Genomic DNA, 23,941 nt, shown 5'->3' with positions numbered 1-23,941 from the left:
TAGCCAATGGATGGAGCAAGCTGACGGTCCAGGCCTGGATCAGCTGCCCTCCTCTGGAGCCCAGTGGGAGCTCCAGGGGCAGGATCAGCCCCATCAAACCACATGGACAGAAGGGGAAGAGCGAGAATCCACCAAGGAAAAGTCGGGGAGTGTGAGGGTTAATTTTAGGTGTCAATTTGCCTGTGCCACAGGATGCCCAGTTGGATGCTAAACACTACTGCTGAGTGTGCCTGCAATGGTGTTTCCGGGAGAGGTTAGCATTTGAATTGGTGGATGGAGTAAAGCAGACAGCCCTCACCAGTGTGGGGCGGGCATCATCCATTCTGTTGAGGGCCTGAGTAGAAGAAGGTGAATTATCAATCTCTGCCGGATTGCCTGAGCTGGGACGTTGATCTCCTACCCTCAGCACTCCTGGCTCTGAGACCTTCAGATTCAGATTGGAACCTGCACCATAGGCTCTCTGGCTCTCAGGCCACTGAACTATACCACGAGCTTTTCTAGGTCTCCGGCTTGCAAATGGCAGCGTGAGGGACTTCTCAGCCTCCATAATCATATGAGCCAATACCTTATCATACACCTCTTTCTAGAGACATTCAGACATCCTATTGGCCTGTTTCTCTGGATGGCCCTAGTTCAGGTAGCACCTGTCCCAGGAGACAGAAACGGAAGCCTGAGGGTTGTAGTAGGCAGCCTTTAAGGTGGCCTCCACTGACCCCTGCGCCTCCGGCTAGTCACACTATTGTGCATTCCCCTCCCACACTAAACCAGGGTTGATCTCTGTGACTACAGAATATAGCAGAAGTGATCATGTGTCACCTCCAAAATTAGATTATAAAAAATATGGTGGCTCCCAAAAAGGAGGGGGGAAGAGGCTGGGTACAGTGGCTCACGCCTGTAATCCAAGTACTTTGGGAGGCTGACGTGGATGGATCACCTGAGATCAGGAGTTCGAGACCAGCCTGGCCAATATAGTGAAACCCCGTCTCTACCAAAAACGCAAAAATTAGCTGGGCATGGTGGCGGGCACCTGTAATCCCAGCTACTCGGGAGGTTGAAACTGGAGAATCCCTTGAGCCTGGGAGGTAGAAGTTGCAGTGAGCCAAGACTGCACCATTGCACTCCACCTTGGGGGACAACAGCAAAACTCCATCTCAAAAAAGAAAAAACAGAAAAAGAAAAAAACCACTCTTACAATAGAGTTTGGTACGTCATTAGAGTTACGGCAATCTCAACCAATTAGAAGTCCATTCCTGGCCGGGCGCGGTGGCTCAAGCCTGTAATCCCAGCACTTTGGGAGGCTGAGACGGGCGGATCACGAGGTCAGGAGATCGAGACCATCCTGGCTAACACAGTGAAATCCCGTCTCTACTAAAAAATACAAAAAAATAGCCGGGCGAGGTGGCGGGTGCCTGTAGTCCCAGCTACTCGGGAGGCTGAGGCAGGAGAATGGCGCAAACCCGGGAGGCGGAGCTTGCAGTGAGCTGAGATCCAGCCACTGCACTCCAGCCTGGGCGATGGAGCCAGACTCCGTCTCAAAAAAAAAAAAAAAGAAGTCCATTCTTAAACCTGGAATTATTATCCTAATGTGTTCTTCCACTTTAATTAAAGGAGGCAAAATTGGTCCCCTGGCCTTCATAGAGCACACGGCCTAGCCTTGATTCCACAATTCTTATTCTTGAGGGGATTTCATGCCTAACTTCTGCCCCTTTTCCTCAACTATAAATTCCTCATGGTAAGTTTTTAAAGTTTTTAAAGATACTGACGCCCAGACTTTTCTCCAAACTATTCAAATCATCACCTCAAGTCAGGAGTTCGAGACAAGCCTGGGCAACATGGTGAAACCACATCTCTTCCAAATATACAAAAATTAGCTGGGCGTGGTGATGTGCACCTGTAATCTCAGCTACTCGGGAGGCTGAGGCACAAGAATTGAACCTGGGAGGCAGAGGTTGCAGTCCGGTATCATGCCACTGCACTCTGGCCTGAGTGACGTCTTAAAAAAAAAAAAAAAAAATCAGAATCCTTAGGAGTAGGGCCTAGAAATCGGATTTTACAATTCAGATAAAACATACATTTATAGTCCACAGCAAAAATCTTAACTGTACATCTCAAATATCTTTATTATGGTAAAACATATATCACATAAAACTTGCCACTTTACCCGTTTTTAAGTGTACAGTTCAGTGGCATTAAGTACATTCACAGTGTTATGCAAAAGTCACCACCATCCATTTCTTTTTTTCTTTTTTTTTTTTCCGATTTGGAGGGTGTTTTATTTATTTATTTATTTATTTATTATTATTATTATACTTTAAGTTCTAGGGTACATGTGCATAACGTGCAGGTTTGTTACATATGTATACTTGTGCCATGTTGGTGTGCTGCACCCATCAACTCGTCAGCACCCATCAACTCGTCATTTACATCAGGTATAACTCCCAATGCAATCCCTCCCCCCTCCCCCCCCCCCATGATAGGCCCCAGTGTGTGATGTTCCCCTGCCCGAGTCCAAGTGATCTCATTGTTCAGTTTCCACCTATGAGTGAGAACATGCGGTGTTTGGTTTTCTGTTCTTGTGATAGTTTGCTAAGAATGATGGTTTCCAGCTGCATCCATGTCCCTACAAAGGACACAAACTCATCCTTTTTTACGGCTGCATAGTATTCCATGGTGTATATGTGTCACATTTTCTTAATCCAGTCTGTCACTGATGGACATTTGGGTTGATTCCAAGTCTTTGCTATTGTGAATAGTGCCGCAGTAAACATGTGTGTGCATGTGTCTTTATAGCAGCATGATTTATAATCCTTTGGGTATATACCCAGTAATGGGATGGCTGGGTCATATGGTACATCTAGTTCTAGATCTTTGAGGAATCGCTATATTGTTTTCCATAATGGTTGAACTAGTTTACAATCCCACCAACAGTGTAAAAGTGTTCCTATTTCTCCACATCCTCTCCAGCACCTGTTGTTTCCTGACTTTTTAACGATCGCCATTCTAACTGGTGTGAGATGGTATCTCAGTGTGGTTTTGATTTGCATTTCTCTGATGGCCAGTGATGATGAGCATTTTTTCATGTCTGTTGGCTGTATGAATGTCTTCTTTTGAGAAATGTCTGTTTATATCCTTTGCCCACTTTTTGATGGGGTTGTTTGTTTTTTTCTTGTAAATTTGTTTGAGTTCTTTGTAGGTTCTGGATATTAGCCCTTTGTCAGATGAGTAGATTGCAAAAATTTTCTCCCATTCTGTAGGTTGCCTGTTCACTCTGATGGTAGTTTCTTTTGCTGTGCAGAAGCTCTTTAGTTTAATTAGATCCCATCTGTCAATTTTGGCTTTTGCTGCCGTTGCTTTTGGTGTTTTAGACATGAAGTCTTTGCCCATGCCTATGTCCTGAATGGTACTACCTAGGTTTTCTTCTAGGATTTTTATGGTATTAGGTCTAACATTTAAGTCTCTAATCTATCTTGAATTAATTTTCGTATAAGGAGTAAGGAAAGGATCCAGTTTCAGCTTTCTACTTATGGCTAGCCAATTTTCCCAGCACCATTTATTAAATAGGGAATCCTCTCCCCATTTCTTGTTTCTCTCAGGTTTGTCAAAGATCAGATGGCTGTAGATGTGTGGTATTATTTCTGAGGACTCTGTTCTGTTCCATTGGTCTATATCTCTGTTTTGGTACCAGTACCATGCTGTTTTGGTTACTGTAGCCTTGTAGTATAGTTTGAAGTCAGGTAGCGTGATGCCTCCAGCTTTGTTCTTTTGACTTAGGATTGTCTTGGAGATGCAGGCTCTTTTTTGGTTCCATATGAACTTTAAAGCAGTTTTTTCCAATTCTGTGAAGAAACTCATTGGTAGCTTGATGGGGATGGCATTGAATCTATAAATAACCTTGGGCAGTATGGCCATTTTCACGATATTGATTCTTCCTATCCATGAGCATGGTATGTTCTTCTATATGTTTGTGTCCTCTTTTATTTCACTGAGCAGTGGTTTGTAGTTCTCCTTGAAGAGGTCCTTTACATCCCTTGTAAGTTGGATTCCTAGGTATTTTATTCTCTTTGAAGTGATTGTGAATGGAAGTTCATTCATGATTTGGCTCTCTGTCTGTTACTGGTGTATAAGAATGCTTGTGATTTTTGCACATTAATTTTGTATCCTGAGACTTTGCTGAAGTTGCTTATCAGCTTAAGGAGATTTTGGGCTGAGACAATGGGGTTTTCTAAATATACAATCATGTCATCTGCAAACAGGGACAATTTGACTTCTTTTCCTAACTGAATACCCTTGATTTCTTTCTCTTGCCTGATTGCCCTAGCCAGAACTTCCAACACTATGTTGAATAGGAGTGGTGAGAGAGGGCACCCCTGTCTTGTGCCAGTTTTCAAAGGGAATTTTTCCAGTTTTTGCCCATTCAGTATGATATTGGCTGTGGGTTTGTCATAAATAGCTCTTACTATTTTGAGGTACGTTCCATCAATACCGAATTTATTGAGAGTTTTTAGCATGAAGGGCTGTTGAATTTTGTCAAAAGCCTTTTCTGCATCTATTGAGATAATCATGTGGTTCTTGTCTTTGGTTCTGTTTATATGCTGGATTATGTTTATTGATTTGCATATGTTGAACCAGCCTTGCATCCCAGGGATGAAGCCCACTTGATCATGGTGGATAAGCTTTTTGATGTGCTGCTGGATTCAGTTTGCCAGTATTTTATTGAGGATTTTTGCATCGATGTTCATCAGGGATATTGGTCTAAAATTCTCTTTTTTTGTTGTGTCTCTGCCAGGCTTTGGTATCAGGATGATGTTGGCCTCATAAAATGAGTTAGGGAGGATTCCCTCTTTTTCTATTGATTGGAATAGTTTCAGAAGGAATGGTACCAGCTCCTCCTTGTACCTCTGGTAGAATTCGGCTGTGAATCCATCTGGTCCTGGACTTGTTTTGGTTGGTAGGCTATTAATTACTGCCTCAATTTCAGAGCCTGCTATTGGTCTATTCAGGGATTCAACTTCTTCCTGGTTTAGTCTTGGAAGAGTGTAAGTGTCCAGGAAATTATCCATTTCTTCTAGGTTTTCTAGTTTATTTGCGTAGAGGTGTTTATAGTATTCTCTGATGGTAGTTTGTATTTCTGTGGGGTCGGTGGTGATATCCCCTTTATCATTTTTTATTGCGTCGATTTGATTCTTCTCTCTTTTCTTCTTTATTAGTCTTGCTAGTGGTCTGTCAATTTTGTTGATCTTTTCAAAAAACCAACTCCTGGATTCACTGATTTTTTGGAGGGTTTTTTGTGTCTCTATCTCCTTCAGTTCTGCTCTGATCTTAGTTATTTCTTGCCTTCTGCTAGCTTTCGAATGTGTTTGCTCTTGCTTCTCTAGTTCTTTTAATTGTGATGTTAGAGTGTCAATTTTAGATCTTTCCTGCTTTCTCTTGTGGGCATTTAGTGCTATAAATTTCCCTCTACACACTGCTTTAAATGTGTCCCAGAGATTCTGGTATGTTGTATCTTTGTTCTCATTGGTTTCAAAGAACATCTTTATTTCTGCCTTCATTTCGTTATGTACCCAGTAGTCATTCAGGAGCAGGTTGTTCAGTTTCCATGTAGTTGAGCGGTTCTGATTGAGTTTCTTAGTCCTGAGTTCTAGTTTGATTGCACTGTGGTCTGAGAGACAGTTTGTTATAATTTCTGTTCTTATACATTTGCTGAGGAGTGCTTTACTTCCAATTATGTGGTCAATTTTGGAATAAGTGCAATGTGGTGCTGAGAAGAATGTATATTCTGTTGACTTGGAGTGGAGAGTTCTATAGATGTCTATTAGGTCTGCTTGCTGCAGAGATGAGTTCAATTCCTGGATATCCTTGTTAACTTTCTGTCTCGTTGATCTGTCTAATGTTGACAGTGGAGTGTTGAAGTCTCCCATTATTATTGTATGGGAGTCTAAGTCTCTTTGTAAGTCTCTAAGGACTTGCTTGATGAATCTGGGTGCTCCTGTATTGGGTGCATATATATTTAGGATAGTTATCTCTTCCTGTTGAATTGATCTCTTTACCATTATGTAATGGCCTTCTTTGTCTCTTTTGATCTTTGATAGTTTAAAGTCTATTTTATCAGAGACTAGTATTGCAATCCCTGCTTTTTTTGTTCTCCATTTGCTTGGTAAATCTTCCTCCATCCCTTTATTTTGAGCCTATGTATGTCTCTGCATGTGAGATGGGTCTCCTGAATACAGCAGACTGATGGGTCTTGACTCTTTATCCAGTTTGCCAGTCTGTGTCTTTTAATTGGAGCATTTAGTCCATTTACATTTAAGGTTAACATTGTTATGTGAACTTGATCCTGCCATTATGATATTAACTGGTTATTTTGCTCATTACCAGCATCCATTTCTAGAAACTTTTCGTCATCCCAAACTAAAACTATGTACCCATTAACTATTCACTCCCCATTTCTTCTCCCCGCTTCCCTGAATAAGCTCTGGTCTACTTTCTGTCCCTGTGAATTTGCCTATTCTGGGTTATTTCATATAAGTGGGATCATACACTATTTGTCATTTTGTGACCGGTGTCTGTCATGATAATGTGTTCAAGGTTCATGCACACCGTAGTGTGTGTCAGAACTTCATTCCTTTTCATGGCTGAATAATATTCTATTGTCGGGACAGAACAGATTTTGTTTATCCATATTCATCAGCAAATGCTTGTGTTGTTTCTACCTTTTGGTGACTGTGAATAACGCTGCTACAAACATTAGCATACAAGCATCTGTTTGTGTCCTTGTTTTCAGTTCTTTTGGGTATATACCTAGGAGTGCAATTCCTGGCTCACAGGGTAATTACATGTTTAACTTTTTGAGGACCCACCAGTGTGTTTCCACAGCAGCCGCCCCAATTTACATTCCCACCAGCAAGGCACCAGGGTTCCAGTTTCTCCACAACCTCACCAAAGCCCAAGCTTTTGGTACACACATATAAACTCAAGTAACCACAACGTGAATAAAGACACCTACCATTTTTACACCCCAGAAGGTATCCTTATGGAAACTGGTATTGTTGCAAGCTCCCCAGCAGCCAGGGTCAAGAACCACGTCCTCAACTTTCAGTGGTTCTCTCTGTCAAGGCTGGCTAACTCTCAACCTAAAAATAAACCTCACATCTGAAGATGGAACATTAAAAATGACATTGTCACCTGGACAGAGTGGCTAATAATGCCCCAGCAGGCCGGAGCCCATCAATCATGGGCCGCTGCCTTCTGTTTGGAGAGCTGAGAAGACACCAAGATGGGAAGGAGGGATGCAGCACAGGATAAGCTGGGGTGGCTGCCTGGCGTGGAAATCCCAACCCATGCCTCCCGCAAACTGGGAACAATAAATCTAGCAGCCAGATAGAAGCACTGCCCTCCCCAAATTCTATCTGCAAGGTCAACCAGGCCTAACAGAACTGTCACATTGGCGCTGCAGTCATTTATGACCCACTCTTGCCATGTCTGAACATGAAAGCAATTATCCAATACATACTTCGGCAAGAACCTGAAGTTCCCATCAAGGGGGAGAGAAACACTGTCAAATCAGGATATTTGAAGAAAGAATGAATGAATGAAAAGAAGGAAAGTCATAAAGACACATTCATAATGAAAATTTGAAAATTTCCACTTCTCTAGACATCACATAAGACTTAAGAGTCAGAATTCTTTTGAAAGCTCCATTGTCTTAAGAGTATAAATAGTATCTTTTTAGAAACCCACAATTTCAATCAAGCTGGAATAATGGGAAGTACCATTCATTGAATGTCATCTTTTAAAATTTCATGACACATGAAATGATTCTCACTCAAACTCGAATTAGAGGCTCAAGCATGTGAGAGCTTGTGACAATGTCAAAGTGACTTGCAAAATGTACACGTAATTGATCTTCTTCACTGGGGTATGATTTTTTTATCAATCTAGATATTCAGGAAGTACCCAATGAAAGGGCCACAAAAAAACAGGGTTATCAAAAGAGGGAGTCTCTCTATCCTTCTTGGGAGCTCTTTCCAAAAGGGCTGGCCCTGGCCCATGTGACCTTGGGCAAGTTCCTTGAACTTGGGCCTTATTTCCCATCTTCAAAATAGGGATAATGATGACACCTACCTCCTAGAGTTATAGTCAGGCTCATGGCCCTGGAACAGCGCCCAGCATATGGTATGTATATAACAATGTTAGCTATTATTGGCAGCAAATGGCTAAGCCCCAATGGCTCAACAGAACCCAGCCCACAGCCCACACAATTGTGACTCCAGCCCCTGAAGCCAGTGGTCTCAGGCCCTGTTGCAAAAGGAGAGCTCGGCAGACCACACAGTAGAAGCCATATCCTTTAGCCACCAGACAGCCCAGGCTGACGAAAACCTTAGCAACAGGCACAGAGGGGACCCAGGAGTCATTACCAAAACTGCAGTTCCCTCCAGCCCAGCCTGGGTGAGGCATGAGCACCCACCACCTCCCTCTTCAAATGCCTTCTTTCAGGTGCCAGTTCCCACCAGCAGTCCTCAAGCACTGCTTGCCTGCAGGCCAGGGACTCCCGCCCAGGCCACTCAAGGTTTCCATTCTACCTGTGCCAGCCAGTCTGACTCAGAAGCCCTGCAGCTCAGGGATGTCCCAGTACAGATGCAGGGCCTCGGGGTTCGAGAAAGCACCTCGTTGCTCCACTGCTTTTCCAGCGATGATCTGTTTGACAGCAACTTCCACTTTCTTGCCATTGAGTGTATACTGCGAGGGGAGGGTAGAAAAAACAAGAAACTGCATTTAAACCTGAAGGGGGGAAAACGCACAGCCCTGGGTATATCCAGGCCCAAAATGCCCGGCCTCCACCCGGAGAGCCAAGACTGAATGAGTCTCAGCTCCAAGACGCCCCTCTCCCTGCCAGGTCTGCAAAAACGCACCGAAGTATGCTGAACCGACAACTGTCCCGGGTTTGGGAGATAGAACCTGTTCTTCTGAAAGGCAATTTCAAGACTTAGTGCTGACACCCAACTCTAACACTCTCTAAAACCCTCCCACACTGCCCCCGGCACAGCTATTGAGAAAGTGAGGCTATTTCAAAGACGCCCAGAGGTCACCGTGAGCACGTTCTTTTCTTTTTTTTTTTGAGACGGAGTCTCGCTCTGTCGCCCAGGCTGGAGTGCAGTGGCTGGATCTCAGCTCACTGCAAGCTCCGCCTCCCGGGTTTGCGCCATTCTCCTGCCTCAGCCTCCCGAGTAGCTGGGACTACAGGTGCCCGCCACCACGCCTGGCTAGTTTTTGTATTTTTTAGTAGAGACAGGGTTTCACCGTGTTAGCCAGGATGGTCTCGATCACCTGACCTCGTGATCCGCCCGTCTCAGCCTCCCAAAGTGCTGGGATTACAGGCGTGAGCCACCGCGCCCGGCCGAGCACGTTCTCTTTTCTAACGCTGCACACTCCACCGGCCCCACTGCACGTGTCACATCCAAGCTGACCTCAAGAGGGCCCTCAAGACACCCCACGGACCCCTGCAGTGCATATTCCAGACGGGAATATAAAAAAAAGAGTGTCTCTCAGGGTTCAGGGTCTGCCTGACTGGGATAAAAATGCAGACCTAAGATCATTCCTAAATCTGAGCAGGCACCCTGAGCAAGAAAATTTTCAGGGAAGATCTGGCTTCTGCCACCACATCTGGGGGATGCTGGGTGAACACCTGAACCGGAGTTCATTTCCTTGAATGAAAGTGGGGGTGCCGGCGCCTAGGCTGTAGGGCTGTCAGGGGGTGAATAGGTCAGTATGCACACACAGCTTCAGAAGTGCCTGGCTACTATGTTTTATTATAATTTTACTTGTATTTGTATTTAAAATTTTACTTCTCTATATATTTTATCACGTTATTCTATGATAAAGACTAACTACTGCCATTACTTCAGGAGTGGCCCAGCTTCCTAGGGCTACAGGTGAGAGCGTCCCCAAGCTCCTGTGAACTCCTCCTCGGAGCCAGCCATCGGCAGCGGACGGGGCACTGCTGTTTCTCGTAGTTGCACCCTTTCCAAACATTCAGAGCTCCCTCTAAGATGTGTGGCACGTGTTTCACCTTGAATCCAAACGAGCCTTTGGTGGCGTGGGTGTTGTGGGCTAGAAAACCTCAAGAGCAACAGAGCCCAGTGAGGCTCCTCTGCCTCAGCTCTGGATCACTGGCGCTGTTTTTTCAAACCTGAGACGTAAATGAAATTCACTCACTTGAAACATTCAGTCGACGTGTGATCTAATTAGGGATCTAAGTGCCAGCTTCCGAGGGCCTGCCTGTCACTTCAAGTGGTGTCGCCGGCCCTCCCCCTGTGAGACAAAAACGTCTTGCCTGCTCCATGCCCCACTATGCTTCACACAGGGGTCCACGTGCAGCTCATGGGCGCTAATAATGCCACCTTCCACCCACCGGCAAAATACAGTGGCATCCCCTTAAAAGAAATCCTGCTACCATTTCCTCTGGGGAGAGAGGACGGGGAAAGAGAAAGGAAGAAGCCGCCGCCCCCCTGCCCCTGCACGGGGCCTCCCCAGGTAGACAGGAGCCCAGCAGCCTCCTGTCAGGAAGGGCCGGACATCCCAGCCATGACCTAAGCAAATGCCCACTGGACTTGGACAGCCATGGCTGCACTGGGGTCTGCAGGTAGGAAGCCCTCAAATGTCAGGAGTCCATTCCACTTGGCCATGACCCTCCTGGGGTCCCCAGGTCTTTATTCCGGAGAGCAGAAGGCGGGGCTGACTATGAACACCATGTCCTTGGGCAGGACCCCTCGTCTCTCTGGGTTTCCTCATCTGTAAGGTGGGCGTGAGGAACACAAGTTTGTCCCACCTCACAAGGGTCAGAGGACCAGCTCCCGACCCACCACTCACTCACCAGACACCAAAAGCACCTGCTGTTGGCCAAGCAGCTGAGCTCTGAGGAGGAAGTGAACTCACAAGGTTCCTGTCCTCAAGAAGCCTCCACTCCAGATAGAAAGATGTGGACACACACCAGAACTCACCCTCAGTCCATGGCAAACACTGTCAAAGCTAAAGATGCAGGCCAGGACCCGTTCAAACAGGAAGTGCAGGGAAGCCTCTCTGACATTTGGGCAGAGAGCAGCTGAGATCCAGTGCGCGGAAGGGCTTTGCGCGGCATGCAGACCTACTCTGAAGGCAGGCTGATGGTGAGCGGAGCCAGCACAGAAACAGAGGCACGAGGGCTGCGTTCGGGCACCCTGTGGCCCGCGGCACCACCAGGCAGGCTCTGTTGTCAACCCACCTCAGAGATGAGGAAACTGAGGCTTTAATGCTAAGTGAGTTGCCCAAAGTCTTGCCTCAGGGGCAGAGGGGGAGCCAGGGCTAAGTGACAGAACCCCTGTGCATGAAGACCCTCAGAGGAGCCGCTGTGAAGGCCGGCGGCAAGGACCACGCCGCAAGAGCCTCCCTAGTCCCTGCCACATTATCACCAGGGTGCCGCATCATCACCCTGAGCTGCAGCGGGCGGGTGAGGGGCTCCTCTCCTCGTGTCACAGGCCACAGACGGATGAGTCTTACTCAACACGAGGAGTGGGGCTGGCCCTGGGCCCAAATCTCTCCTGAGAACTTGCCAAGCCCCCCACCCCCACCGCAAATGCTGAAAACGGTGCTGGCTTCCCAGGGAACAGAAGCGGCAGTATCTCTCCACGCAGAGACACAGACATGCTGCCTCCCATTCCCACCGCTCGGACGGCCCCAGGCTCAGGCTATTCTTGCGGTGGTGCGGGGAGGGCAGCCTACTCTCCACAAGCACCGTGTGAAGGCTCAGACCTGCAACAGGCTCTCCTGCCTCAGCAAGGCCCTGGGACTTTGCAGACGGGACCTCAATTGTCCTCTTCTGACCCTGAAGGGGGTCCAGTTCCCGAATGCGCAGGCTGGGGCCATGCCGTGTCACCTCCCTGTGGAGGCTGGGCCCCTCCCTAGCTCAGCAACAAAACAGGTAAATTCTCTCCTAAGCCTGCCACGAGGGTCCAAAAATTCAAGGGCGTTCAAAAACCTGGAGGAACCCTCCCAATGACTTCCCGAATTGACCCAGGAGAAGACCCTACCTGGGGAGAAGAAGAGCCCAGAGCCCAGTTGGGTGCCCTGGCAGCAAGCCCACGAAAGCCAGGATAACCATGGAAAGAAACGTGACTAGTTTCTCCCTTCCTAACGAACTGCTCCACTACTCTTGTGAACAGATACAGTTTGGTAAGAACCATTTTGGAAGCAAAAGACCCAAGTTCTTTTTCAATAAAATAAAGCCAAGGGGACAAATTCAAATTCCAGTCCCCTAAAATGTTCTGGATGAGACAGCACTTACTCACCCAAGAAAAACCTTAAACCCTCATCAGGAAAAGACAAAAAGCATCACTGATTAAAGAAGTACCTTCTGGCCAGGCGCGGTGGCTCAAGCCTGTAATCCCAGCACTTTGGGAGGCCGAGACGGGCGGATCACGAGGTCAGGAGATCGAGACCATCCTGGCTAACCCGGTGAAACCCCGCCTCTACTAAAAATACAAAAAACTAGCTGGGCGAGGTGGCGGGCGCCTGTAGTCCCAGCTACTCGGGAGGCTGAGGCAGGAGAATGGCGTAAACCTGGGAGGCGGAGCTTGCAGTGAGCTGAGATCCGGCCACTGCACTCCAGCCTGGGCGACAGAGCGAGACTCCGTCTCAAAAAAAAGAAGTACCTTCTTGGAGAGCACCAATGTCCCCACAGAGAGCCGCCAAGAGTCACCAAGCAAAAAAGAGAGATGGATGGAAAGTTCCCAAGCTGCAGGGCCCTTCCCACGCAGAACCAGAACGCAAAGGAAATGTGTGGACACCATAGAAAAGGAACCAACACGGCAGATGTGGACAGGGGCCGGGAGGAGGAACAGGGGTCCCGAGTGGGAATCGCTCCTCCAGGGATGCACACACGCAGTGGCTGTGCTGTGAGCACTCTCCCCAGCCCCCACCACTGGACAGATTGTTTTCAAGATGTTGAAAGAACTTAAGACAAAGAGAATGATGTACAGGTTTCAAAGTCAATGGTATCACATATTTCAACATTCTCCAGAAAACAGCCTCTCCTGGTAAATCCTGTCTCTGGTTATACCTCACAGACTCAGCCGGCTCCCAGGCAATGTCAAAGTCAGCTTCCCCCGGGAACTCAGTGAGTGTCTGCTCCCATCTTCTCCTTAATGGATAGCCAGTCTGTAGGCTTTAAATATAGCCTGCCACTGTCTGTTTAAATTGTGTGTGTACATTCACACACACACGTGTGCGCGCACATACACACACACACACACACACAAAACAGCTTCTGTCAGCTTGCAGAGACATCCATTTTGTAAGCAATGCAAATTAAAACTGATTTAATCTGGCTGAACCTCCTCCTCCCCAACATAGAATCGAAGCAGAGTGTACTGGGGCCGGGAGCTGGGGCGTAGCGGCAACAACACAGCCTTCTGAAGACCTGCCTCTAAAGAGTCAAGTCTTGTCTGTATCGGCAGAACTTAAAATGAAAAGGCAAGAGCCACAGCTCCCAGCAGCTCTTTAAAAAGTTAAAATTGGCTGGGTGCGGTGGCTCACGCCTGTAATCCCAGCACTTTGGGAGGCCGAGGTGGGCGGATCACGAGGTCAGGAGTTCGAGACCAGCCTGGCCAAGACGGTGAAACTGTCTCTACTAAAAATACAAAAATCGGCCGGGCGCGGTGGCTCAAGCCTGTAATCCCAGCACTTTGGGAGGCCGAGGCGGGCGGATCACAAGGTCAGGAGATCGAGACCACAGTGAAACCCCGTCTCCACTAAAAATACAAAAAAATAGCCGGGCGCGGTGGCGGGCGCCTGTAGTCCCAGCTACTCAGGAGGCTGAGGCAGAAGAATGGCGGGAACCCGGGAGGCGGAGCTTGCAGTGAGCCGAGATCGCGCCACTGCACTCCAGCCTGGGCAACAGTGTGAGACTCCGTCTCAAACAAAAAAAAAAAACAAAAAACAAAAAACAAAAATTAGCTGGGCACAGTGGCAGGTACCTGTAATCCCAACTACTCAGGAGGCTGAGGCAGGAGAATTGCTTGAATCCGGGAGGTGGAGGTTGCAGTGAGCCAAGATCACACTACTGCACTCCAGCCTGAACGACAGAGCAAGACTCCATCCCAAAAAAAAAAAAAAAATTGGCTGGGTGCCGTGGCTCAACCTGTAATCCCAGCACTTTGAGAGGCTGAGGTGCATGGATCTCTTGAGGTCAGGAGTTCGAAACCAACCTGGCCAACATGGCAAAATCCTGTCTCTACTAAGAATACAAAAATTAGCTGAGCATGGTGGCATACACCTGTGGTCCCAGCTACTCAGGAGGCTGAGTCACGAGAATTGCTGGAACCTGGGAGGTGGAGGGTGCAGTGAGTCAAGACTGAGCCATCACACTCCAGCCTGGGTGACAGAGCAAGACTCAGTCTCAAAAAAATAAATAAATAAAATTTTTTAAAAAGTTAAAACTAATGTGCTCATTAAAAGTTTTGAGAACACACTAAAACCAGGGGTTAGCAGGGGAAGCCAGTTGGACCTGCAGGGCTGGGCCCGCTAACCCTCCGAACATGGGTATTTAGCAGAAGCTGCTTTAAATGCAGTCTCAGAAAGGGTAGGAAAAAAGAATGGCAGGGAGAGGATGGCATTGCTAGGCAATGTGGACAAATGATATATAAAGCACCAGCAAGCTGCTCAGATGTGAGCGCCCCTCAATGTGTGGGCTCATGGGGTGATGGCAGCACTCTCCTCGCTGGCAGAAGATGGTCGTACCGGGATGCCCTTGGTTTCCAGGATAAGGCTGGGCACATGTCGCACAGACAAGCCCACATGGATGGTGTCATGAATCCTCTTCACCAAGTCGGGCTGGAAGGCGTGCCCGGAGGCCATCTCCAGGAAGAGGATCACCCTCTCCTCCCCGTACTTGTTATACTGGGGGACACACAGGCTGTCCTCCACCTCCTTGAAGGAGTCCACTGTGGAGACAGGAGAGGGCACACTCAGACAGGGGGCCCCTCAGTGTGGGGTCGGGCCTCACAGCAACCTGGAAGAGCAGGAGGGGCAGGCTGCGACCCCCAGGCCTACCAGGGGTGCCTGTGTTCTCCCAGCCCACCGAGGAGGAGTGCCTTGGAGGGACATTTGCTGAGGGAGCTGTTTCACAAGTGGAGGAAAGCCCATCACTGGGGAGGCAGAGAGAGCTTCAGCTCTGGCAGGACAGGCAATGTTTTACCGGGGGGCCAGGTGTGGGCCTTATTCACTTAATAACAGATTAATTCAAGATAAAAAAGAGGGCCAGGTACGGTGGCTCATGCCTGTAATCCCAGCACTCTAGGAGGCTGAGGTGGGAGGATCAATTAAGTCCAGGAGATTGAGACCAGCCTGAACAACATACGGAGACTTTGTCTCCACAAAAAAGTAATAACTAAGCCAGGCATGGTAGCACATGCCTGTAGACACAGCTGCTCAGGAAGCTGAGGCACGAGGATTGCTTGAGCCAAGGAGGTCAACGCTGCAGTAAGCTGATTCTGCCACTGCCCTCCAGCCTGGGCAACAGAGTGAGACCCTGTCTCAAAAAAAAAAGGAAGCAGGTGGCCGGACACAGTGGCTCACACCTATAATCCCAGCACTTTGAGAGGCCAAAGTGGGTTGATTACTTGAGCTCAGGAGTTCGAGACCGGCCTGGCCAACATAGCAAAACCTCATCTCTAAAAAACCCACAAAAATTAGCTGGGCATAGTGGTGCACACCTGTAGACACAGCTACTCAGGAGGCTGAGGTGAGAGGATCGCTTGAGACAAGGAGGTGGAGGTTGCAGTGAGCCAAGATCGCACCACTGCACTCCAGCCTGGGTAAGAGAGTAAGATCCTGTCTCAAAAAACAAAAGTAGGCCGGGCGCGGTGGCTCAAGCCTATAATCCCAGCACTTTGGGAGGCCGAGACAGGCGGATCACGAGGTCAGGAGATCGAGACCATCCTGGCTAACACGGTGAAACCCTGTCTCTACTAAAAAAAATACAAAAAACTAGCCGGGTGAGGTGGCGGGTGCCTGCAGTCCCAGCTATTCCAGAGGCTGAGGCAGGAGAATGGCGTAAACCCAGGAGGCGGAGCTTGCAGTGAGCTGAGATCCGGCCACTGCACTCCAGCCTGGGCGACAGAGTGAGACTCTGTCTCAAAAAAAAAAAAAAAAAAAAAACCAAAAGTAAAAAAAAAAAAAAAAAAGCAGGAGCCTGTGGTGGGTACTCCACTGGAGGGAGGAACAAAGGCTGGAATCAGACCATCAGGGTTTCTCCACCCTGGCTACACAAACGACCTTGACATAAGTTTAGAACTCTGACCTAAGCACTAGCGTGTGACGCCATCTGACCGACTTTGCAGCCTGGGCTGGGCCTGGGTCCCTGGGCTGGGCAGTTTGAAGGCCCACAGAGGACTCCACCATGCAGTTGTGACTCACAGGCCTACACTGTCTGTGCTTGGTGTCCTGCATGGTGTCGTGTGCCCTTCAGCCATCCTGCACCCACTCTGTGCTTCTGGTTTGTTAACCCATAAAGAGCAGATGCAAGTTGGCCGGGCACAGTGGCTCATGCCTGTAATCCCAGCACTTTGGGAGGCCGAGGCAGGCGAATCACTTGAGGTCAGGAGTTTGAGACCAACCTGGGCAACACGGCGAAACCCCATCTCTACTAAAAATACAAAAATTAGCTGGGCGTGGTGGTGCATGTCTGTAATTCGAGCTACTGAGGAGGCGGAGGCATGAGAATTGCTTCAACCTGGGAGGCAGAGGTTGCAGTGAGCCAAGATCATGCCACGGCAGTCCAGCCTGGGTGACAAAGGGAGACTGTCTCAAAAAAACAAAACGAAAAAAGAGTAAAAGCAAGTAACCAACCCAACAGAGCTCACCAGGAGGATGAAGTACAATGGGGAAGGGGATGGGCCAAGGGGCCTTAAAGACCCCATTCGAGGTTTTATGAGGACGGCAGTGTGTGAAAGGTATGATCTGAAAAGGAGGTCAGGCTCTCAAACGTCCACTGTCATACCAGAGACCAAGGGGCCAGAGTCATGCCAAAGGTAGGGACTTTGGAAATGGCCCCTGGGGCTCGCACCAGGACCCTCCTCCTTCCTGGATACTCAAGAACGCTCAGGGAGAAGAAGAGTATACCAACGTCATAGATTTCCAGGCTGCCGAACCGCGCCCTGTTGGGGTTGAGCGTGCCGTCACTGGAAGGAGAGAAGAGGTCAGGGCTACACCGCAGCTCTGAGGTGAGGCAACTCCCAGGGGTCCCAGGGGAGGGTGGTCACCCCCGCCTTCCGCATGGCATCCCCCAGGACCAGTCATGGATGCTTCCCTCCCCAGCTCCTTGCCCCTCCACCCGGCTCTTTCTCCCTCTCTGGTTAAAGCTCGACATCGAGGGAGGCCCCTCTGTGCAGGAACAGCTGTCACCTCACTCCCTTCCCACCTGCACACGCGTCCCTGTCCCGGGTGCGGACACTGCTGTGCCTTTGCTGTGGGACCCCCCACCCTGACACCCCTACCTGAGAACCGCATCACAGGGCAGGGAAACTTGGATCACGCCCAGACCCAGCCCTTGGGAAGGAAGCTGGCACAGGGATGCCCCACCCCAGGAATGACACAGGAAGGGTCCAAGATGGGGGACAGTTAGCCACGTCGCAGACTGAGCAGACAATGCTTCCTCAGAGGGGATCTTCAGGCTCAGGGGAGGCATGTGCACAGGCACAGGGGCGGGAAGCATGGCGCACCAGCCGGTGGGGGATGGGGGGTCCCAGACATCAGTAGAGCTGTGGGTGGTATGGACACCCTGGTGCTGGATTGGAGTGGGGTGCCCAGGAAGGGGGTCACTGACTGTCACAGAAAATGCCTCCTCCTGGACCCCCATGCCTCTGGAAGGTGGGGCTCCAAGGCAGAGAAGCTGACTCCACAGCCCTTACCTCCAGCCAAGCATGACGATGCCACCAGTCTTGGGGTTGATTCTGCAGTCACCATGAGCCCAGATACCTGCAAGGATGGCAGAGGCGTCTGGTCACCCCAAGGAGAAGGGGCCATGACGGGCTGCCTGGACAGATGCTGGGTGCAGGTCCGCAGACATCTGGGGCCCAGAGGCAGGTCTGGCATTGGGCTGGGGGCAGAAGGGAGCCAGACTGTTCCTGCCCCAAGGAACACACCCTTTAGTGGGGGCTGCTTCCTGGGCAGCTCTGACACAGCCGGTGAGGAGAAACGCAGCTCCTGGGGCACCAGCAAGGACCCGGGAATTCAGGAGCATCTGGAGACAACTCTGAGTGGAGCACAGGAAAGAACGAGCCACGTCTTGGGAAGCAAGAGTGGTCGGGGCAGCGGAGGGCACAAGGTGTGCAGAGGTTGGGGCCAGATCTTGGAATGTAATACAACAGCTCACGGCCAGAAAGGAGGCTACTGCACCAGTCCCAGTCATGCAGGCTTGAACCAAAGCATTAACCACACGGACAGAGAACCGATTAGCAGGTCAAACCCAGGGGACGAGGAGGGTGGAGGAAGAGGAAAGAGCCAGGAGTGATGGCAGCACGGTATCAGCAGGCTAATGAGTGGCCACATGTGCAGCTGTTCAGAGAAGGCCTGTGTGCTGGGTGGTGCCGTGAAGCTGATTAACCAAGGGGATCAAATCCCAGGTTTGGACGCAGCATCTAAGGAGAGAGGTTCCTTTGCCACATCCTCCACCCAGGTGCCAAACAGTGAAGAGAAGCCACACATCTGAGAGTCACCAAAGGAGCAGTTAACTCACCCTCAGCCCTCAGTCAGCCACACTAGGGAACCGGCTGGCCATCATCAAAAGCGCATCTCTGCTGCTTTGCAACATGGGAAGTCATCGGCCTCAGCATCAGGCTGTCCTCCTGAAATAAGCCCCAAAGATTTCCTGCGATCCAGGAAGGGAAAACAGTAAAGAAGCCAGCTTCCATGTCTTCACTGACGGGTGGTAGCCTCAGAAAACATCTCTTTTCTCCCAAATTTTGAGACACTTCTCCAGCACTTCTCCACTCCGAGGCAAGCGCTAACCCAAACAGTTCACGACTCGACAGCTACGTAGTCTATCCGCGCCTTCACGTGACATGGTGAAAGAGACACTGCCACAAGCCACAGCCAAGCCTTCTACAGGGATGAAGGCCAAGGGGACTGTGCAGGGAGTGCATCGTCCCTGGGTGGCAGCTAAAGAGAGTGAAATGAGCCCTAAGCTACTTAAACTGATGCAAAAAAGAGAATTGCAGGCCTTCAGGTCTTCCTCCCGCCTCCCCAGGCTGGAGAATGAAACCAATTCTTTCTCATTGGACTTGTTTTTTTTTTTAGATGGAGTTTCACTCTTGTTGCCCAGGCTGGAGTGCAATGGTGCAATCTTGGCTCACTGAAAGCTCCACCTTCTGGGTTCAAGCGATTCTCCTGCCTCAGCCTCCCAAGCAGCTGGGATTACAGGTGCCTGCCACCACACCCAGCTAATTTTTGTATTTTTAGTAGAGATCGGGTTTCACCATGTTTGTCAGGCTGGTCTCAAACTCCTGACCTCAGGTGATCCTCCTGCCTTGGCCTCCCAAAGTGCTGGAATTACAGGTGTGAGCGACCGTGCCTGGCCTCTCATTGGACTTTTAAAAGGTTCACATACACAAATCAGGGAAAAAAAAAAAAAAATCCACTCCTAGGCTTGCAATTGATGTGCCCGGTTTCTGCAGGAAGACATCTGTACGGCTACTCAGCAAACTGAGTTCAGAAAGGCAGCCCCAGGAGATGAGAGCTGCAAGCCTGTGCCACTCACCTGGGAATCCTGCCTCATTCTGGAACTTTGCTGCCAGCAGCAACACAGTCTTGTTTGCCTGGAGTCAGATCTCCCTTGAATTGGATGGGAAATTTCTGGGTTTTCTGGGCCATTTGTAATACTGTGCCCTAATTACTGAGACCCTGGAAATGAAGAGAAAAAGGAAGATGTAAATCCACTCTGAAGAAATTTTCTTTTGTGGAAACTTCCCCGTGACACACTTTGATCCCTTGCAAAGCTGAGCTGAGAGGAGGAATCCACTAGTGGCTGGCTCCAGGGCACCACAAAGGAAGCGGCTTGATGGCAAAACAAAGCCGCAGAAGCAATGTCTTCCTTTCTACAGCAGACTGAACAGATTTAGATTATTCCCATTCTTCAAGGCACTGACTTCAGCCCTGAGCCTCCTGGGAGCTGAGGCAAAAGTGAAACCACAGTGGGAACAGGTGACTGCCGATAACAGACCAGGCCTGTTTGGAATGTGGCATCTGTAATGACAAGTGAAACCACAGTGGGAACAGGTGACTGCCAATAACAGACCAGGCCTGTTTGGAATGTGGCATCTGTAATGACTTAAATCTTAAGCTTGCTTTTACTTTCTTTTAAAATATTAGGTTTTTAAAAATAATAAAAAGCAGCCGGGTGCGATGGCTCACACCTGTCATCCCAGCACTTTGGGAGGCCGAGGTGGGCAGATCACGAGGTCAGGAGATCGAGACCAGCCTGGCTAACATAGTGAAACCTCATCTCTACTAAAAATACAAAAATTAGACTGGTGTGGTGATGCGTGCCTGTAATCCCAGCTACTCATGAGGCTGAGGCAGGAGAAGTTGAGATGGTGTCACTGTACCCCAGCCTGGGCGACAGAGCAAGACTCCGTCTCAAAAAATGAAACCAAAAACCCATAAAGAAAACCCAAATGGGCTCATAATCTCACCACTCATGTAAGCCCTTATTCACACTTGTTATTCATTTATTCACACAATCACACACATGTTCTTTATTTTTAAAATTTACAAAAGGCCCGCTGCGGTGGCTCGCACTAGTAATCCCAGCACTTGAGGAGGCTGAGGCGGGAGGATTGCTTGAGCTCAAGAGTTTGAGATCAGCCTGGGCAACAGAGAGAGACCTCATCTCTACAAAAAATACAAAAATTAACCAGGCATGGTAGCACATACCTGTAGTCTAGCTACATGGGAGGCGGGAGGTTCCTTTGAGCCCTGGAGATCAAGGCTGCAGTGAGCTGAGATCACATCACTGCACTCCAGCCTGGGGGACAGACGGAGACCCTGTATCTAAAAAAAAAAAAAAAGAATACAATTTACACAAAAGGGATGCTATATCCTCTGTTCTTGAACTCTCATTTTCACTTACTATCTTCCTGAATCTTTCCATACCAGCATGATGGGATTCGGTCAGGCTGATGGGAAAAATATTAGTTATGATACCCACAAAACCCTTCCAGAAGGCCTGAGGGTTTTCACATGACTTCAGTAATAGATGGGGCTAAAGGCAGCCTGGTCCCATTACCTTTAGTTAAATAGATTAGAATAATAAACAATGGGACAACAGTAAACAATGGGACAATAGTAAACAAGGGGGAAGTTAACTAGTTGTTTACTCATGTGGTCTTAAGACTGACCTTCAGACATTTGAGGGCAGGATGGCTCTCTTGGGAGGTCAACCAGGGATATTACCAACTACTGGTGTGTGCTTTTGGAACCTCACTTTTAATCATTATCTATAAGTGTGTTGACTCAGAGCTTCTGTTGTTAATTATATACTAAATAACTGCCTGGAGTACAAGCTGCTGAGGGCCGTGGCTGCCATTCTTTACAGGACTCTCCTTGGAGTCTGTGAGTGGCCTCAGACCCTCAGCTGGACTGGAAAAGCAGAGTATCTGTGCATTCGTTCATCTGTCGTTTGGGCCAGGGTCTGCGGGCAGACCCCCGCAGCTAATGCCCTCTTGTGAGGAGCAATACCTCATCAGCACACGGCCTGTTTCCGTTTTCACCTAGCATCATCTTTTAAGGTAACAATGTTCGTAAACCCACTCCCAGCTGTAGAAAGGAAGACTTGCTCTTGTTGCTTGATTTTGCCACCACGCCATTTCCTATACAGCCCAAGAATCTCTCAGCGCTGGTGCTTGAGGAATGGTCTAAGTGCAGCCTATGTTCACCCTGTCCAGGAAAACAGCTTCAGATCTCATGATCTGATCTGCCTTTGTCTTTCCACATTTATTCATGTCTGTCATCTACACCCAGGAAGTATCGGAAGCAGCTACCTATGAAACTGACTTCATGATAGGATTCCTCAAAGAGAAGCAAAATCCTACTCTAAAGATAAGAGGACTACAAAAACCAAGCAATGATTTCAGCTCTGAGTTTCCTGGCAGCCAAGGCAAAAACGGAAATACAACATATCACAAAGTATATGTTTTCTCCAAAAAGGAATATCAGTTTCAAAAAGAGGTTATTCTGAAATTAATCCTGAGAGACATCACATGAGCCCTTGCACATGTGACAAAAAAAGTGACAGAAAAGTGAGTTTTCAAAGAGCAATGTTACAGAAGATGAAGGGCTGTCATTTCTTGGATGCATCCTCAAGCTGAGATTCTAATCCTTTTGGCCTCTCCTCCCAAGGCAGGAGCCCCTGCCCTCCTCTTCAGGGTCATCTGAAGAGTGTTTCTCTACATCCACTCTTGCTTTTCTGCATTCGTCTATCTGCACAGCTGCTCACGGCTCCAGGCATAGGTGCAGCAGGTATGCAGTGGAGGCTGAGCCACCCCTGGGGGGACGCCCCGCACTGCGGCAGGAAGGCGCTATTCCAGGCACAATGGTTTTACGGTGACACGCAAATACGCAGGGCAGGAAAGATTCCTGGCAAATCCTAGCACTTGCTGCTTTCTGATTCTCCATACATCTATGCTAAACCACATTACCTTTTGAGAGACTGCAGTGAGCAAGTACTGAGTATAAATAACTCTGAAACAGAAGGCTAAACGATGAATTATATGGCAGCAATAGCTCGAGACTGCTTATGAAATAAAAACAGAGGGAGACAGGAATCAGAGCTTTAAATAAAGACTTCCCTATGTTGTCACCAAGCGAGTTACAGAGAAACGCCACTCTTTGAGACGAACTCAGGAGTCCTTTATTAGCCGGCGACTGAGAGACGGCTGGTGCTCAAAATTCTCTCGACCCCAAAGAAGGGGCTAGATTTTCTTTTATACTTTGGTTTAGAGACGGGAGGGGAGCCTAGCTGTAGCAATCGTACAGAAGTAAAACAGGCAAAAAAAAAAAAAAAAAAAGTTAAAAAGACAAATGGTTACAGGAAAACAGTTCCAGGTGCAGGGGCTTTAAATTCATCACAAGGTGACAGGTGTGGGGGCTCTGGGTGTTTTCTGCTGGACACAAACTCCACGGGGGCTTTAGGGTACTATCGCCTGGGCGAATTCCTGGGCACTGCGGACACAGCTTGTCACAGCACATCATCAGTTAACTGCACTCTTTGATATGCTGAGAGTCAGCTTGCACAAGTCCTTGAGGAAGCGGGTGGGTGAGGAGCCCTTGATGTCTTGTAAATGAAGGAGCCAATGGAGTCCGTCCGGCTTTCTCAGTTAAGGGACAGTCTATTCATATTAAAACAAGGTAGGGTATCACATTCCCCACTTGCGTTTTTGGAGAATCAAATCATTGATTCCTCGGTTATAACAAGGGGGTTATATTGGGTTTTAAGATATATAAGTTTGACAGAAGCTATGCGCAGCTTTAAAAAGTTAAGAAACCAGTTTTAACACACAAGGTCTGAAGACTAAACAAGAGAAGGAAAAGGGGTCCTGCCAATCCAGTAATTATAGTAGTCACGGCCACTTTTAGAGCTGACGGTGTGGTAAGGATGACAGCATGAGGTCCTTTCCAAGCAGGAGTGAGTCCTTCTTTCTGGAACTTGTTCACACACACCAGCTCACCCAGCTGGAACGAGTGGCAGGGCCTCGTCTGGTCAGGAACTGGATTGGGATGAGCTCCCCGGACACCTGGCTGATGTCTTGTACCTTTTGGAAAGACTGCAGGTACTGTAATAAATTAGCTTGTGAGATTTCTGTTAAATGGGCATCCTTTACCTTAGGCAAGAGAGGCGGTGCCCTCCTATACAGGA

General features: G+C 48.6%; 1 protein-coding gene across 2 annotated transcripts in view; it reads right to left on the bottom strand.

Annotated features, from left to right (window-relative positions):
- Nucleotides 1–23,941, bottom strand: part of LOC105484020 (acetoacetyl-CoA synthetase-like) — a 94,091-nt gene that overhangs the window by 4,398 nt on the left and 65,752 nt on the right. The window contains exons 8-13 of one of the 2 annotated variants that reach the window (XM_071098039.1): nucleotides 20,962–21,078; nucleotides 19,787–19,929; nucleotides 18,767–18,875; nucleotides 17,940–18,006; nucleotides 16,647–17,210; nucleotides 8,653–8,736 (exon numbers count right to left, since the gene is read on the bottom strand). In XM_071098039.1, the coding sequence (XP_070954140.1) occupies nucleotides 21,038–21,078 (41 nt within the window). In that variant the 3' untranslated portion in view covers nucleotides 8,653–8,736; nucleotides 16,647–17,210; nucleotides 17,940–18,006; ... (1 more) ...; nucleotides 19,787–19,929; nucleotides 20,962–21,037. Of the gene's footprint in view, nucleotides 1–7,003; nucleotides 7,131–8,579; nucleotides 8,737–14,769; nucleotides 15,768–16,646; nucleotides 17,211–17,939; nucleotides 18,007–18,766; nucleotides 18,876–19,786; nucleotides 19,930–20,961; nucleotides 21,079–23,941 lie in introns of those variants that run through there. The other variant, XM_071098040.1, reaches the window with a different exon arrangement.

This window comes from Macaca nemestrina, chromosome 6 (assembly GCF_043159975.1).
Source record: "Macaca nemestrina isolate mMacNem1 chromosome 6, mMacNem.hap1, whole genome shotgun sequence".
Lineage (NCBI taxonomy): Eukaryota > Metazoa > Chordata > Mammalia > Primates > Cercopithecidae > Macaca > Macaca nemestrina.
This window is presented reverse-complemented; position numbering and strand designations above follow the sequence as displayed.